Raw genomic sequence first — 17950 nt, 5'->3', positions numbered from 1 at the left:
GGTTTGCAAACAAATGAACCTGGTTTAAAAATTAGCAAACGAGCAATTCAAATGATGTTGCAAACAAGTGAATTTGCCTCCTCTTTCACATCGATAAATTTACCTCGTTTGCAAACCTCATTCAAACGAGAGGTTTTGCTCCTTCAAATTTGCCAACTAGACTTGCTCGGCCACAATTCTCGGTCAAACAAGATTGCAACATAATAAATTTGCTCTCTATTCTCAAATTGAGATCGACCATGTTATATTATAAGCTGACATTTATCCTTAAAATATATGATTCTTACATATATTTTTAACGAGATCAATAGATATAATTTGAATAAACTTGATTATTTATTACTATGCTATAAAAATAAATATCAATTAAATAGAAGAGCCTAAACCATTCCTCAACCTGTTCCCCTCTTGGAGAGCAAAAAACATTCACAGAAGTGTAAACTTTTGTGTTCATCATGTGACTTATTGGGCCGCGGCTAAGGTTCATTCTAGTTACATTTTCACTCATTTACTTCACTTCTTGTTTATCTTATTTGTAGTGGCAAAGACCCACCTCTTTTAGTTTGATTTTCTGTTTTTTGTTGTTCTTAGTTCTTGTTTGTTTCAGTTTCTAATGTACTTAAAAATAAATAAATAAACCATCCCTCCCCCATCTAAGGAAGTACAGGTGGATACATTTATTTGTTTCCCCCTCTTGAAATAACTACATTATACCTCTTTTTTTTATAAGTAATAACTACATTATACCTCATTCCATGGATTTCAGTGCTCATGTTCTCTCTCTCTCATATAGCTAGATGGTATTAATTATTAACAAAGAATAATAATAATAATAATAGAGGAATGATAAATAAAATTAATATAAATGAATGGTGAACCTTTAAAAGTGGCAGTGTCATACATGTACATGTACATGTACATGTACATGGGTGATGATGTGATTCTTATCTTGTTTTAATTAGGGCTAAGGTGATGTGTTGTTTCATGAACTTGTCTTTGATGCTGACACAATATTCATCAATTTCTGTTAAAAACATTAATCGTTGCTTTTTTGATGTTCACCTTGTGGTCAGCATATTAATTATTCGCCACGTGGGCACCCACTATGCTAAGTAGTAAAAGCCGGTGAAAAAATATCGAGAGTTGCCTGCCCCCGCTATTTATTATTCTTGTCTCCTTTATTTATTTAATTAACCAACCGAAATCAAACCCACTTGTATTCGCTATTGATGATACTGTTGATCCAATGGTCAATATTGAACAGCGGATATATATATATAGAAAGGGAGAGCCCATAGGGATGACTTTGATAATTCTTCAAAGAGAGAATGAAAGGATTCGGATCCCTTTCGATTGAGAAAAAATTGAAGATTTTATAGTTGTTAATCGTGACAATTTATTTTAAATTTAATGGTCTATAAAATCATTTAACCTTGGTAAAATAAAAGCCGCATTTAATACCTCGGTTATAAAATGAAGAGTTACGATTAACAATTGAAGAATCTATAATTTCTCCTCAATTAGAGGGGATTTCAATTCGAATGAAAGTTGGATAGGTTTCTTGCTTGCAAACGATGGATAACCTCAACCAAAGGGTGGCACCAAATTAGTGTCCCCTAGTGAGGTATGTCATGTGTTAATGAGAAAAGATAAAAATCATTCTATCAATTATTTTTCAATCATCTCCATATATAGTAAATTGATGAATTTACTATTGAATTTTTGTATGACATATATGAATCTACAAATTTAATGGTGGATTCATTAAATTTATAAAAAGAGATAGTTGAAAGAATTATGTGTAACATGTCTCGCTTTGTAATAGACTAAGAACGCTGTCAGATTTTCAGCTAATAATAATGAGACAATTAGGACAACGTAATGAAAGATTCTCTTCTACCCAGGTTTTCAATTGTTATTTAAGCGTTCGGAGTGTTGTGTTTTATGGCCTGACTCGAACTCTCGATTTGAACCCGATTACCGGATTTGAGCTATGGGGTTCTTCTTTTGCACCCCCATTTGGTGGTTGTGGTTCTTGTTCTAAGGACCATCAATGGTTTTGAGTACGGACGATGATTAGGGGAGGAGGAAGAGTACAAGTTCCCCATTTTCCCAATGGAAAAATTCAACCACTGAAGTGAATGATTATGCATGTAGTGAAGGGTTATTGGAAGAGATGGGGCATTGGGCAATGCATCTTTTGTAATGGGACAGCATCACATTGAAAGCCAAAAATCGAAGCATCTCCCCGTGTTTTCCACTTGCATTAGCATCTTAGATTTGTGTCCAGTCAGGGTGCATGCATCTCAATCGTAAAATAAAATGATTTGAGTGTTTGACTATATATATATATATATATACCACAAACTTTTTTAACCCTTCGCCTTCGGGGTTTCTCTCCCACTCATCGCCCTCTATCCAATTGAGCGGAGGACAAGTTTCATGCGTTGACTAAACGATATACACGAGCTTTTGAACGGTGTCCCATACCGTCCAATCTCACATTATTTTGTTCTTCCTATATATATCCTCTTCTTCTCAGATCCGAAGGTCATCGGTTCAAGATTCAACTTTTTATGGGCCGGGGCAACCTCATTGGCTCCCCGTGTTTTGAATGATGTTTTTTTTTTTTTTTTTTTTTTTTTTGAACAAAATATTTTGATGTGATATGATCAATATAAAAATAATTTTGATTGTTTTATGTTTTAAATTATTTTTTTAATGATTTTGTTTCCAAAAGAAAAAACAGAAGGAAAATGGTATAGTAAATCAAGCCCAGTAAGTATATATATTTTGTCATATCTTACAGGAAGAAGTATTGGGCTATATAATTAAAGAGTTGCAGCGGCTGGCATCAGTTGGGTTTGCTTTTCAATTTTCTTTCCGTCTTGGGTTGACCCAGTTTCAATGCATGTTAGAGAATGGGCTTAGAAACAGGGTGGTATAGCAAAGACGGCCTTTCCAAGATCGAGCTTCATTTATATATATTGAACGGAAATTTTTTCCAAACCAGTTTGAAAAAAAATCTTTTCAAGTTTTTATTCAAACTGGGTTAGAGAAATTTCTTCAAACTCAATCTATAAACATGATATGTGTCTTTTGAACATATGAGATCCACATGTTTTTTAATAGCATGAATAAAGTTAGAATAAATTTTACTAAAAACTCGTTTGCATCTCACATGTTATTAAAAAAATGGATAAATGTAAAATTGGTTCCTATGGTTGGCCTAAATTACAAATTACTCAATGTGGTGTAAAAAATAATTTATAGGTCTTTATAGTTGGCTTAAAATTCCAAGTAGTATAAAAAATAATTTATAGGCCCTCATGGTAGGCCAAAATAACAGTTTATTCCCTGAAATCAATTTTCATGCTCTAAAGACAAATGCAGTTTAATAAAAAGAGTAACCCAATTTTCTCCGACTTAATTTAAAGGAAAACTTTGTCACAATTTATTAACTTGAATGTTGTTTTTATTTATTTTTCAATGGTTAGAAGATGTGACAGTCAAATTCTCGCGAAATACTCCTAAATTGTGGCGAGGAATGTGAAAATGAGAAAGGGTTACGTACATAGTATAATTTTGGGGATAGAAGAGATTATGTTAATTTATTGAAGTAGTATGACTTGGAGTGGGAGCTAATGTGTAATCTTTGCTGATGTCCTAAAATGATGTGAAAAATCATTTTTGTCATTTTTTAAAGTAAAAAATTAATAATAACATGTGTCGCGTTTTTATTAGGTATTACGTGACGAAGTAATGGATTTTGTTAAATTACTTAACGAAAATTGATTTCAGAAAATAAACTGTTATTTTGGCCTACCATAAGGACCTATAAATTATTTTTTATACCACAATGAGTGATTTGTAATTTAGGCCAACTATAAGGACATATAAATTATTTTTTATACCACATGGAGTGATTTATAATTTAAGCAAACCATATGGACCACTTTTGCATTTATCCCTTCAAAAAAACTAACATATGTCATTTTTATAGACGTGGTTAAAAGAAGTTCTTCTAACCCAATTTGGATGAAAACTTTGCTATTTATTTAATACTCTTAACAGTCATTTATTATCGTTCTACTAACCTAGAAACACAAACATTGATTTTTGAGAAACCCAAACATGTTAGATTGTCTTGACACTTATTAGAGTAGGCCTAAGAAATATACATCACTTCCAGCCGAAGTTGATTGCCAAGAAGTGTGAACACAGCGCATTAAAAACGTTTTAATATTCAAACCAACCTTACCTAACCTAGGGAGAAAAAAAAATGGTGTGTTTGGCTGACAAAGCAAGGCATGCGCAGCATATTAATAGAGTTGAAGAAAACAAGTGTTTTTACAGAGAGGTTGGTCAACCGACCGGCCGGGGGAAGCAAATAAGTTTCTAACCTACTTTCATGCTCCCACTTGCAAGCTTCCCATGCATGACACCCATCTTGGAGCTTCATATATACTATATATTGCCAAATCGATTTTATATATGTACCAAAATGATCAATATTCCAACCTACTTTGAAATAATGTGACAGAAAATTATATATATATGTTGGTTTAGATTGATCACGATTAGACTCAACCATGGCAATTTGAATCTTTCTTCATTTTAATTTTGGCCTTAAGCTAGTTGGATTAATTGATCAAGTAGGCATGACTAAATGAAAACTTTCTTGCTGGTGACTTCTGGAAATGTCAGCAAATTAAAGATACAAGGCAATTTGAATTGGGTAGCTAAGACTAATTGAGTTTGTTCAATTAAATTGGGTTGGATCGATGAGATAGATTTGGTTGCATTTGATTGTTTAATAATTTAAAATTTCATTTGATTCATGTTTGAGAAATTAAGGAGGGCTAACCATCGAAATGCCAACCATCCTTCATTTGGTGGGCAGCCGACCTAGTCTCCCCTCATAGAGGCTGAATTTTTTTTTTTTTTTTTTTTTTTTTTTTTTTTTTCAAATAAGGAAAGGGTCAAAGGGGTTACAAAGAGTGGTCTTTTTCACTTTGGATCCAAATAAAAGAGTACACAGAATAATCAATTTGGTAGATTTCGTACCATAAGGAGCTTTAGGGCAACTTTCGTACCATAGATCGATATCAATTTGATACAAACTTAAATCCTAATTAAGTATAGGTTCATCATGGATTTTCAAATCAATATATCAATTTATGCAAATTGGTGTACATATTAATGTCTAACTAACATAACTTAGAATGAGTTACATGAATTAGGTATTTTAAAAAAAAAAAATTGCATCAATACACAAAACAATATGAGATTACATACATATTCATACACTATCATCTCAATTAATCCATATATCCCAAGATATTATAGAGGGGACTATCTCATTTTTTTATTAAAAAAAAAAAAAAAACTGAAAAAAGCAAGAGATTCTATTGGATCAAACTAGGGAACATAGCAAGTCTAGAACCAACAAAACAACCAAAGCATAACGTTGAGGTTTTTGTTGTTTCCTTTTTCTTTTATTCTTTGAATAACGAAGAGAAAATTCATACACTTAGCTAGCTAGCCCACTCATAGGATTATACATTGCATTATGGCACGAGTAAACTCGAGCATTTGAATTGTCACATGTTACATAAATTGGTATAAAATAAATGTGATAAATACTTTAAAAAAGTAGCATTACTCTTAACTTGTAGAGAGTAAATCAGAGAACGAGACACAGAATTAATCACCCAGAAATTTCTGATAGCTTCCCATATGCAACAACGTGGGTATATATGTACATGCAGTTGACTAACTTCACCTACGGCTGGCCCAACTCAGACGCTATTTTAGGTTTAGTTGTACACGTAGGCCTTGATACAAAGTTGTTGGAGTTAAGTAATCGATCTCTGTGTATAAAAAACGTGGCGTATAATCCTTTGGTCTTTACCCATATATCCACCCACAGAGAAAGAGAGAGAATAAATTCTAAAAAAAGTATATAAAGAAGTAGTTGTAAACTGATAAACTGCCCAATTCCCACTTCTTATAAGCATAAAAACCATTGTCACCCTCATCCAAGAACCTTGAAACGGACAATACTAGGAAACCCAGAAGGGGAAATGACAAAAAGCCCAGTGGAGTCGGTTGTTGCCGAGCTCGAAGGATCGCTTCTGAAGGACACCGACGCTTACTCCTACTTCTTGTTGGTGGCATTCGAGGCCTCGGGTTTGTTTAGGTTTGCAGTGTTGCTGATGTTATGGCCGGTGATTCGCTTGCTGGAAATGATGGGGATGGGAGACGCCGGGCTGAAGCTCATGATCTTTGTTGCTGTCGCAGGCGTTCGTGAATCCGAGATCAGATCGGTGGCGAGGGCTGTTTTGCCAAAGTTTTACATGGATGATATTGATATGGAGGCATGGAAGGTGTTTAGCTTCTATGACAAAAGAGTTGTGGTGACTAAGACGCCGAGGATTATGGTTGAGAGGTTTGTGAAGTATCATTTGCGAGCTGACGAGGTTGTCGGAAGCGAACTTGTTGTGAACCGTTTTGGGTACGCAACGGGGTTCGTCAACGATGATATTCGTCCTTTATCCGATCGGGTGGCAAAGTTGTTTGTAGATGAACCACCACGTTTAGGCTTAGCAAGGCCTGGTTCTTCATTCTTATCGCTATGCAAGGTAAGTATATATATATATATATATATATATATATATATATATATATTATGCAATGAACAATTTTATTTTTAGAGGGACATAAAAATAACATAAGAGAGATTTTTAGAAATTATCACCTTAATTAATAAAACAATTATATATGTGACGGTGGTTAATTAATTTGTATACATGCAGGAACAAATGCAGCCACCATTCATGGCCGACCAAAAGTATAACCACCAAGTCCTCCGCCCGCTCCCGGTGATCTTCCACGATGGCCGCCTAGTGAAGCGCCCAACACCATCCACCGCCCTCTTAATCCTCCTATGGATGCCCTTAGGCATCTTACTTGCAATAATCCGCATTGTTATGGGCATGGTGCTACCAATTAGTGCTATTCCCTACATGTCACGACTGTTCGGCAGCAAGGTTATCGTCAAAGGCAAACCACCCTCGCCGGCATCCGGTGCCAACACGGGAGTACTATTTGTGTGCACTCACCGGACCCTAATGGACCCCGTCGTCCTCTCCACCGTACTCGGACGAAAAATCCCAGCCGTGACGTACTCCATCTCTCGATTCTCAGAGATCTTATCGCCAATTCCTACCGTTAGGCTAACCAGAATCCGTGAAGTCGACGCGGAAAAAATCAAGCGAGAATTATCCATCGGAGACCTGGCGGTTTGCCCGGAAGGAACAACATGCCGGGAACCCTTCCTTTTGAGGTTCAGCGGGCTGTTTGCTGAGCTAACGGATCGGATTGTTCCGGTGGCCATGAATTACCGTGTTGGGTTCTTCCATGCAACGACGGCTAGGGGCTGGAAAGGGCTGGACCCCATTTTCTTCTTCATGAACCCGAGGCCAGTGTACGAGGTAACTTTCTTGAACCAGTTACCGGCAGAAGCCACGTGTTCGTCTGGGAAAAGTCCGCATGATGTTGCAAATTACGTGCAAAGAATCTTGGCTGCTACGCTAGGGTTCGAGTGCACGAACTTTACAAGGAAGGACAAGTACAGGGTGCTGGCTGGAAATGATGGGATTGTATCTTATACTTCCTTTCTTGATCAAATTAAGAAGCTGGTGACAAATTTCAAGCCATTTATTCACTAAGACAATATCAGGATATATATGAGATTGATTTCTCCATTTGCTTTTTTTTTTTTTTTTTTTTCCTTTTTGTATTTGCGTTGATTTTGTAAATGGATGGGGGGTGGATTATTGTTTCTGTAATTGTTTAAATAGTGTACGAGGTCGACTAATTAATGTTTGCATGGTCACGTTGCAACCGTTAATGTCTGGTCCTGGTTGGGGTTTGTATTATATATATATATATATAAACGGTAAAATAAAATAGGTAAAATAGTGGAAGCAACTAACCTTGAGAAAAACACAAGAGACTAATTGCTCAACTTAGAGGCCTACACTACTCTTAGAGCCTGTTTGAGATTGCATTTGAAAAATAGATCTTTTAAGTCAAAAATAACTTTTGGGCAAAAACTTCATTTTTTAAGTTTTTGTCAAAAGTACGTTTTTGTCATTTTTAGACTTTTTGGACCCTTAAAAGCGCTTTTAATTTTTTTACCAAATGAATACTTTTCTTTTTAAACGGACTTTTAAGTGTTAATTAAAATACTTTTAAACCTCTCCAACACAATTTCAAACGTGCCCTTAATATATATCTTATAATGCCTAATAAGTAATAAGTCTACATCATATATTGTAGTAACTCAGTACATATTGTATGTGATAAAACCTATTTATAATGTGTATATAGAGTGTTAGTATAGTGTACGTATATGGCAGAGTAGTTTTCTTTTAAATTGGGTTAGAAAAAATTTTTATAATCTAGTTTAATTATTAAATTAATATACGTCTTTAGAGCACTTGACTCTCACATGCATTTTAACTAATAACAAGTTTTACATGCTTTTTTAATCATCTTAAAAATACATATAAGAATCATGTGCTCTCACGACAAATATATGCAAGTTTAGTAGAATTTTTCTCACCCAATTTAAATAAAAAAACTTTGTCGAACTATATATAAACAATTAAGGAATGGTTGGGAATGCTTCTAATATTTGAGTAATACTACTATTCATACTCATTTAAGAGACTTATCATGTTAATTACTTAAAAACAAAAGAAAAACCATTTAAAATACGTCACATATATTAGCATGTGTGAAGAGTAACATTAATTATTTGTTAATCTTTATGATTTATGAACATGATAATATATGGTGTATCATGAATTAATTAGAATATTTAGGTGTTAATTAGCTCAACGAGTAATGGTACATATCACAAAAACATTCATAAATATTTGATAAACCTGATGATCCAACGTTTGCCTCACGCCCTCCACGACAGCGTTTTGCTTAAACATAATAGTATAACTAGACCGTTGATTTTGTCAGAGGAGATGCGCGGTTCTTTTTTCTACAGGTTGTAAGCTAGACCGTTGATAATAGTATAAGCTAAGTCCATGGCTATGGCAAGCGATAGACCAGAGTCGGCAGGGAACTGAGGGAAGGGTCCAGTTGTAGCTGTCTTTAGTTTACTTCACCTTCACTGTTCATGGCGCAGTCTGAAGTTGAAAATTGTAATTTCAGTCGCGTCAATAGCTTGGGCATCACTGTTTCCCAAATATATGATGGCCGAAAAGGAAGAAGGCCTCTCGCGGATAACCCCAACAATAGTAGTAAGGTTAAAGTGTTTCCTCTCCTTTTATCAGCTGATTACATGCGTTTAGGGTTTATGTATCAAGTTATTGTTCTTCAAGAATCTAGGGTTTATTGACCATTTAGAGGCTGAGACACTTGAGTTGTTCTGAATTTGAATTTAAATTTGAAGCAGGGGTTTTCTGAGATTTGGAATTGAGAGGGCGAGTGATCTTAATCGAAATGGCGCATCTGGGCGGTGGTGCGGAAGCGCATGCCAGACACAAGCAGTACGAGTATCGAGCCAACTCCAGTCTGGTCCTGACCACCGACTCTCGCCCACGGGACACCCACGAGCCAACTGGCGAGCCCGAGTCCCTTTGGGGCAAGATCGACACCAAGAGCTTCGGCAATAGGGCCTACCGTGGGAAACCCCCTGAACTGGACGAGAAGCTTCAGAAAGCCAAGAGGAAGAAGGAACGCGACCCGCTTGCCGAACCCCAACCTGGCCGCCAGAGCAATCGGCGCCGCCTTCAAGAAGAGAGCGTCTTGACTTCTTCCGAAGAAGGTGTATACCAGCCGAAGACAAACGAGTCGAGGGCTGCGTATGAGGCTATGCTGAGTGTCATTCAACAACAGTTGGGTGGCCAGCCTCTCAATATTGTCAGTGGTGCCGCTGATGAGATCCTTGCCGTCCTTAAGAATGAGACAACCTGGCCGCCAGAGCAATCGGCGCCGCCTTCAAGAAGAGAGCGTCTTGACTTCTTCCGAAGAAGGTGTATACCAGCCGAAGACAAACGAGTCGAGGGCTGCGTATGAGGCTATGCTGAGTGTCATTCAACAACAGTTGGGTGGCCAGCCTCTCAATATTGTCAGTGGTGCCGCTGATGAGATCCTTGCCGTCCTTAAGAATGAGACAATTAAGAATTCCGACAAGAAGAAAGAGATTGAGAAGTTACTGAATCCGATTCCCAACCCTTTTTTTGATCAGTTGGTTTCGATTGGGAGGCTTATCACGGACTATCAAGATGGAGGTGATGCAGCTGGACCTGCTGCTGCCAATGGTGATGATGCTCTTGAGGACGATGTGGGCGTGTCAGTCGATTTTGAGGAGAATGAGGAGAGTGATCTTGATATGGTCCAGGAGGATGAAGAGGAGGACGATGATGTGGTGGAAGCCAATGGTGCTGGGGCTATGCAAATGGGGGTTGGGATTGATGATGACGATGATATGCGCGAAGAAAATGAGAGTTCATGCCTTAATGCTCTGAGCATTGGTGCTTATTGGCTTCAGAGGAAGATCTCTGAAGCATTTGAAAGGCAGATTGATCCGCAACAGTGCCAGAATCTTGCAGAAGAGGTCCTTAAGATACTTGCTGAAGGTAATGGCAGGGAAGTGGAGTCGAAGCTATTGGTGCTTCTCCAATTTGATAAGTTTAATCTTATTAAGTTTCTATTGAAGAATCGACTGAAGATTGTGTGGTGTACCCAGTTGTCAAGGGCTGGAGACGATGAACAGAAGAAGAATATCGAGGAGGAGATGCTGGGTTTGGGTCCGGAATTGGTGGCAATTGTTGATCAGTTGCATGCCACAAGGGCTAGTGCAAAAGAAAGGCAAAAGAACTTGGAGAAGAGTATTCGAGAAGAGGCTTGCCGATTGAAGGATGAGAGCAGTGGAGACGGGGACGGAGGTAGTAGAGGGCTTGTTGATAGGGATGCAGAGAGTGGTTGGGGCCAGCGCCAGTTGCTTGATCTTGACAGTATTGCTTTTGAACAAGGTGGTCCTTTGGTGGCGGCAAAAAAGATTGAGCTTCCTGATGGGTCTTACAGGCATTCTAGCAAGGGATACGAAGAAATTCACGTGCCCGCATTGAAGCCAAAACCACTTGATCCAAATGATAAACTTATAAAAATATATGACATGCCAGAATGGGCACAACCAGCTTTCAAAGGAATGAAGGAGTTGAACAGGGTACAGAGTAGAGTCTATGAGACTGCCCTTTATAAAGCTGACAACATCCTCTTATGTGCTCCCACTGGTGCAGGGAAAACTAATGTTGCAGTGCTCACCATACTTCAGCAAATAGCATTGAACATGAATTCGGATGGTTCATTCAATCACAGTAATTATAAGATCGTATATGTTGCACCTATGAAAGCTCTTGTCGCTGAAGTGGTCGGCAATTTGTCCGATCGATTGCAGTATTATGATGTCAAGGTCAGGGAGCTTAGTGGAGACCAGTCACTTACTCGGCAACAAATTGAAGAAACTCAAATCATTGTCACAACTCCTGAGAAGTGGGATATCATTACCAGGAAGTCAGGTGATCGTACTTATACACAGCTTGTGAAGCTTCTTATCATTGATGAGATTCATCTTCTTCATGATAACAGAGGTCCTGTGCTTGAAAGTATTGTCGCTAGAACTGTTAGGCAGATTGAAATTACAAAAGAGCATATTCGGTTGGTTGGGTTGTCTGCTACACTCCCTAACTATGAAGATGTGGCTTTGTTCTTACGGGTTGATCTGGAAAAAGGATTATTCTACTTTGACAATAGTTACAGACCTGTACCTCTTTCCCAACAGTATATTGGAATCACAGTAAAGAAGCCACTGCAGAGGTTCCAGTTGATGAATGATGTCTGTTACGAAAAGGTAATGGCTTTAGCAGGAAAGCATCAAGTCCTTATTTTTGTCCACTCGAGGAAAGAAACAGCCAAAACAGCTCGTGCCATACGAGATACTGCTCTTGCTAACAATACTCTTGGTAGATTTTTGAAAGAGGACAGTGCAAGCCGTGAGATTCTCCATACTCATATAGATCTGGTCAAGAGCAATGAACTTCAAGACCTTCTGCCATATGGTTTCGCTATTCATCATGCTGGGTTGGCAAGGTCTGATCGTCAGCTTGTTGAGAAGCTATTTAAATATGGGCATGTGCAAGTTTTGGTTTCTACTGCAACTCTTGCTTGGGGTGTCAATTTGCCTGCTCACACCGTTATCATCAAAGGGACCCAAATTTATAATCCAGAAAAGGGTGCATGGACCGAACTAAGTCCTCTGGATGTTATGCAGATGCTGGGTCGTGCAGGGAGGCCTCAGTATGATTCATATGGGGAGGGCATAATCATTACTGGTCATAGTGAACTACAATATTATCTCTCTCTAATGAATCAGCAGCTTCCTATTGAAAGTCAGTTTGTGTCCAAATTGGCTGACCAATTGAATGCAGAAATTGTTCTTGGAACTGTTCAGAATGCTAGAGAAGCCTCCAATTGGATTGGGTACACTTACTTGTATGTCTGCATGTTCCGTAATCCTACACTTTATGGTTTAGCACCTGATGTTCTCACGACAGATATAACATTGGAGGATAGGAGGGCTGATTTGGTAAGAATCAAATTGTCTTGTTTTTATGTTTCATTGCTGTTTTGTACATTGCATCTTTTTTTGTCATTCTCATTTTTTCTAGTCTCTGCTGTTATCCCCTGATGCTCTTATTTCTTTTATGCTTAGTATAACAAGTGTGACTAAATTACTCCATACAAATATACATCTTTAATGCTTATACTAGGGAAAGGTCAAGTATATGTTCTCTAAGTTGATTTGTTCTATTCTACATCTTACCAGTGGCATGTGGGTATGTGAGGCATCCTTATATGTCCAGATATGTTTTAGATCCGACTGTTTTGTTATGATGGCGTTCCTGTCTCTTTTTTAGCCCTTATGGAAATTATTGTTTGTCGTTCGTATCTGTGGTTTGTTGTCTCATGGTTTTTTTTTTTTTTTTTTGTGTACAGATACATTCTGCTGCAACCATATTGGACAAAAATAATTTGGTTAAGTACGATAGAAAAAGTGGATATTTCCAGGTCACGGACTTGGGTCGCATTGCTAGTTACTATTATATAACTCATGGGACAATATTGACGTATAATGAGCATTTGAAGCCCACTATGGGAGATATTGAGCTTTGTCGGTTGTTTTCACTCAGTGAAGAATTCAAATATGTTACAGTGCGACAGGATGAGAAGATGGAGCTAGCAAAGCTTTTGGATCGTGTTCCTATTCCCATCAAGGAAAGCTTGGAAGAGCCTAGTGCCAAGATTAATGTTTTGCTGCAGGCATATATTTCACAGTTGAAGCTTGAAGGCCTTTCATTAACATCTGACATGGTGTTCATAACTCAGGTTTGTTTATATCTTGTTTACTTGTTTTCTCTTTTTTTCATGCGATGCGGACACCAAATATATGCAAGTTATTACACTTGTGTTTGGACTCTAATATCGGAGGATGACCAGCCTTGAGAGCTGGAGATTTTACTTTTGGCATTTTTGATTATGTTACATTTTATTGTTATGTTATTTTATTTTTCAGACTTTGTGTTATGTTAATTTAAGTTGTTGTTATGTTATTTTAGTGGGCTGTCAGCCTAAGTGTCAGTAGGGCTAGGGTTAGGGTTTAATCCCTTGGCTATGTAAGCATAATTTCGTATTGTGGTAATTAGCTTTTGATGAATTTTTTTAAAAAAAACTGTTTCCCTTCTTCTCCCTCCAACTTTTCTTCTCAACTTCTTGTTGTCCCACATCAGAACGTTTCAGCTCACTCTAGTAGTTACTTTCCTTTGTTACTTTTGATTTCATTTTATTGTCTGCTTTTGTTTGTTCTTTGGTCAAGTTCTTTGTCTGTGTTCGCTCACTTGTTTCTATCTTTGTGTTCAGAGTGCGGGACGTCTTCTGCGAGCTCTTTTTGAGATAGTTTTGAAACGTGGATGGGCACAATTGGCTGTGAAGGCTTTGAACTTACTGAAAATGGTTAATAGGAGGATGTGGAGTGTCCAAACACCCCTTCGCCAATTCAATGGTATCCAAAATGATATTTTGATGAAGTTAGAGAAGAAGGATTTGGCCTGGGAAAGGTATTATGACCTTTCATCTCAGGAAATAGGGGAGCTTATTCACATCCCAAACATGGGAAGGACGCTTCATAAATTCATTCACCAATTCCCTAAACTTAACCTTGCAGCACATGTTCAGCCAATTACTCACACTGTTTTAAGGGTTGAGCTGACAATAACGCCAGACTTTCAGTGGGAGCACATAGTTCATGGATATGTGGAACCATTTTGGGTGATTGTGGAGGATAATGATGGTGAATATATTCTTCATCGTGAATATTTCATGCTGAAGAAGCAGTATATTGATGAGGATCACATTTTGAATTTCACAGTGCCAATTTATGAACCATTGCCACCACAATACTTCATCCGTGTTGTGTCAGTTAGATGGCTTGGGTCACAAACTGTTTTACCTGTTTCTTTCAGGCATCTCATCTTGCCAGAAAAATATCCTCCACCGACAGAGCTATTGGACTTGCAACCACTGCCTGTGACTGCCTTAAGGAATCCATCATACGAAGCTCTATATAAGGATTTTAACCATTTTAATCCTGTTCAGACGCAGGTATTTACTGTTTTGTATAACACAGATGACAATGTTTTAGTTGCTGCACCGACAGGGAATGGGAAGACCATATGTACAGAGTTTGCTATCTTAAGGAATCATCAAAAAGGGCCTGAGAGTGTCATGCGTGTTGTCTATATTGCACCCCTTGAAGCTCTGGCCAAGGAACGGTATCGTGATTGGGAGTGGAAGTTTGGAAAGGGTGGTCTTAAAATGCGGGTGGTTGAATTAACTGGGGAAACAGCTACCGATTTGAAACTCCTTGAGAAAGGTCAGATAATAATCAGTACCCCAGAGAAATGGGATGCTTTGTCCCGCCGTTGGAAACAAAGGAAACATGTTCAACAGGTTAGCCTCTTCATCATTGATGAACTCCATTTGATAGGGGGTCGAGATGGTCCCATCTTGGAAGTGATTGTTTCCAGGATGAGATACATTGCGAGTCAAGTTGAGGGCAAGATTCGTATTGTGGCTCTGTCAACTTCACTTGCAAATGCAAAGGATCTTGGGGAATGGATTGGTGCTACCTCCCATGGCCTTTTCAATTTTCCTCCTGGCGTACGTCCTGTGCCATTGGAAATACACATTCAGGGAGTGGATATAGCTAATTTTGAAGCGAGGATGCAAGCAATGACAAAACCAACATACACCGCAATTGTTCAACATACCAAGAATGAGAAGCCTGCTCTTGTTTTTGTTCCGACAAGGAAGCATGTCCGACTCACTGCTGTGGACCTGATGACTTACTCTGTTGCGGACGGAGGAGGAAAGAAGCCATTTTTATTGCAGACCCCTGAAGAAATTGAGCCGTTCGTTGACAAAATTAATGATGAAATGTTGAAAGCCACTTTACGTCATGGAGTGGGCTTTTTGCATGAGGGCTTAACTAATTTGGATCAAGAAGTTGTGTCACAGCTGATTGTGGCTGGGTGGCTTCAGGTTTGTGTCATGAGCAGTTCTATGTGTTGGGGTTCGTCATTATCAGCCCACTTGGTGGTTGTGATGGGAACACAATATTATGATGGTCGGGAAAATTCTCACACTGATTACCCTGTTACTGATCTGTTGCAAATGATGGGTCATGCAAGTCGACCTTTACTAGATAATTCTGGGAAATGTGTCATTCTTTGCCATGCTCCTCGTAAAGAATACTACAAGAAGTTCTTATATGAAACATTCCCAGTTGAAAGCCATTTGCACCACTTTCTACACGATAATTTGAATGCAGAAGTTGTTGCTGGAATTATTGAGAACAAGCAAAATGCTGTGGATTATCTTACATGGACATTTATGTACAGGAGGCTCACACAAAATCCCAACTATTACAATCTTCAGGGAGTTAGTCACAGACACCTTTCTGATCACTTGTCAGAGCTTGTAGAGAGCACATTGAGCGATTTGGAAGCAAGTAGGTGTGTTGTTATCAAGTATGATACGGACCTTTCTTCTTCGAATCTTGGCTTGATAGCATCGTATTATTACATCAGTTACACTACTACAGAGCGTTTCAGTTCTTCTTTGACTTCCAAAACGAAGATGAAGGGTCTTCTGGAGATCCTGGCTTCAGCTTCAGAATATGCACAACTTCCAATACGACCTGGGGAGGAAGAGGTGGTTCAGAGGTTGATTAATCACCAGAGATTTTCATTTGAGAATCCCAAATGCACGGACCCGCATGTGAAAGCAAATGCACTTCTTCAGCCCCACTTTGCGAGGCAATGTGTGGGTGGGAACCTATCATCAGACCAGCGAGAGGTGCTTCTTTCTGCAACTAGATTGCTTCAGGCAATGGTTGATGTTATTTCGAGCAATGGTTGGCTGAGCCTTGCTCTTCTTGCCATGGAAGTCTGCCAAATGGTGATACAGGGCATGTGGGAGCGTGATTCTATGCTTCTACAGCTTCCACACTTCACAAAGGAGTTGGCCAAGAGATGCCAAGAAAACCCTGGCAAGAATATAGAGACCGTATTTGATTTGGTAGAGATGCAAGATGATGAGAGGCGCGAGCTACTGCAGATGTCGGATGAACAGTTGCTAGATATTGCGAGGTTTTGCAACCGTTTTCCTAACATCGATATGACTTTTGAAGTGCTGGATAATGACAAGGTGAGGGCTGGCAGGAATATGGTGCTGCAAGTCGCTCTTGAGCGGGATCTTGAGGGAAGGACAGAGGTGGGACCTGTTGATGCTCCCAGGTACCCCAAGGCCAAAGAAGAAGGGTGGTGGCTTGTTGTTGGTGATACCAAAACTAACCAGTTGCTTGCCATCAAGAGGGTTTCCCTGCAAACGAAATCAAAGGTTAAGCTTGATTTTGCCCCTGCAGAAGCTGGAAAGAAGACGTACACACTCTATTTCATGTGCGATTCATATCTGGGTTGCGACCAGGAGTATACCATCACTGTCGATGTCAAAGAAGCAGCAGGCTAGGCCCAGATGAAGATAGTGGGGAAGAGTAAGTAACAAATAAATTATTTTACATGAAAGTGGGAATATTCTTATCTGTTATGAAAAATTATAGAGAGGTACTAAGATTCATTCATTCATCTTGAGGGCAAACCTTGAGAGACTAGAATCTGTTATGAAAATTATAGCTCTTAAACCCACTTTAATAATGGTAAGAGAGGTGTGTTCTGTATTTAACTATTTATAAACATAGGCTACACAGATTACAATGCATTTGAAAGTTTGAATTACAATGATAGAGTTATGTAAGCAACACGTTATCCTTATCCTTAAGCTTCTCATCTTTTGTATTACATTTGATACTTGAATTGCTGCTCTTGTGATCTTGTTTTGGCTGATGAGCTTGTGTTGATGTCATTATAACCGTAAGCCCGATTACCTGTTGTAGGACTTGGATACTTTACCACTAGAAAATCCAAGCAAGGCTCATCATTTGTGGGGCCAAGGGACACATTTAAAAAACTTTCATGGATAGATTTATTAATCATCCAAGGGAATTGAGAGACTTCTGTTGGGTCCAGACAGAGCAGCCCAAACCTAGCAGGCTTAGGACCACCAGAGCGGCCCAGGATCATCAGACTTGAGATCGACCATTAGAGGCAGCTGAGCCATGACCTCTCCAGGGAAACACTCGAAGGTCCAGATATGTACATAAATAGGAAGGGGAACCCAAGGTACGACATCTCTCTCCATCTACCATCATTTTGTCCTCACCGGGGCTTACGCACCCTACCTTTCC

The 17950-nt window shown here is 38.8% G+C and overlaps 2 protein-coding genes across 2 annotated transcripts; both read left to right on the top strand.

The window, feature by feature from the left end:
* The first annotated feature begins 6024 nt into the window (after window positions 1–6024).
* On the top strand, window positions 6025–7747 carry LOC132187786 (glycerol-3-phosphate acyltransferase 5-like). Its single transcript, XM_059602220.2, has 2 exons — window positions 6025–6644; window positions 6819–7747. The coding sequence occupies exons 1-2, from the start codon at window positions 6087–6089 to the stop codon at window positions 7731–7733; spliced, it is 1473 nt and encodes a 490-aa protein (XP_059458203.2). The 5' UTR covers window positions 6025–6086; the 3' UTR covers window positions 7734–7747.
* A 1355-nt stretch (window positions 7748–9102) lies between these two features.
* LOC132186743 (DExH-box ATP-dependent RNA helicase DExH12-like) lies at window positions 9103–17477 on the top strand. Its single transcript, XM_088517838.1, is given in 6 exon segments — window positions 9103–9331; window positions 9482–9853; window positions 10062–12676; window positions 13087–13476; window positions 14008–17172; window positions 17175–17477. Coding segments are annotated over 5 exon segments (6525 nt in total). The 5' UTR covers window positions 9103–9331; window positions 9482–9528; the 3' UTR covers window positions 17205–17477.
* The last annotated feature ends 473 nt before the right edge of the window (window positions 17478–17950 follow it).

This window comes from Corylus avellana, chromosome 6, assembly GCF_965113065.1.
Source record: "Corylus avellana chromosome 6, dhCorAvel1.hap1.2, whole genome shotgun sequence".
NCBI classification, from domain to species: domain Eukaryota; kingdom Viridiplantae; phylum Streptophyta; class Magnoliopsida; order Fagales; family Betulaceae; genus Corylus; species Corylus avellana.
This window is presented reverse-complemented; position numbering and strand designations above follow the sequence as displayed.

Coding starts and splice junctions, on each gene's coding strand:
- LOC132187786 (XM_059602220.2), top strand. CDS start 6,087: ATGACAAAAAGCCCAGTGGAGTCGGTTGTTGCCGAGCTCGAAGGATCG. Junction 6,645..6,818: donor CATTCTTATCGCTATGCAAG/GTAAGTATATAT, acceptor GTATACATGCAG/GAACAAATGCAGCCACCATT.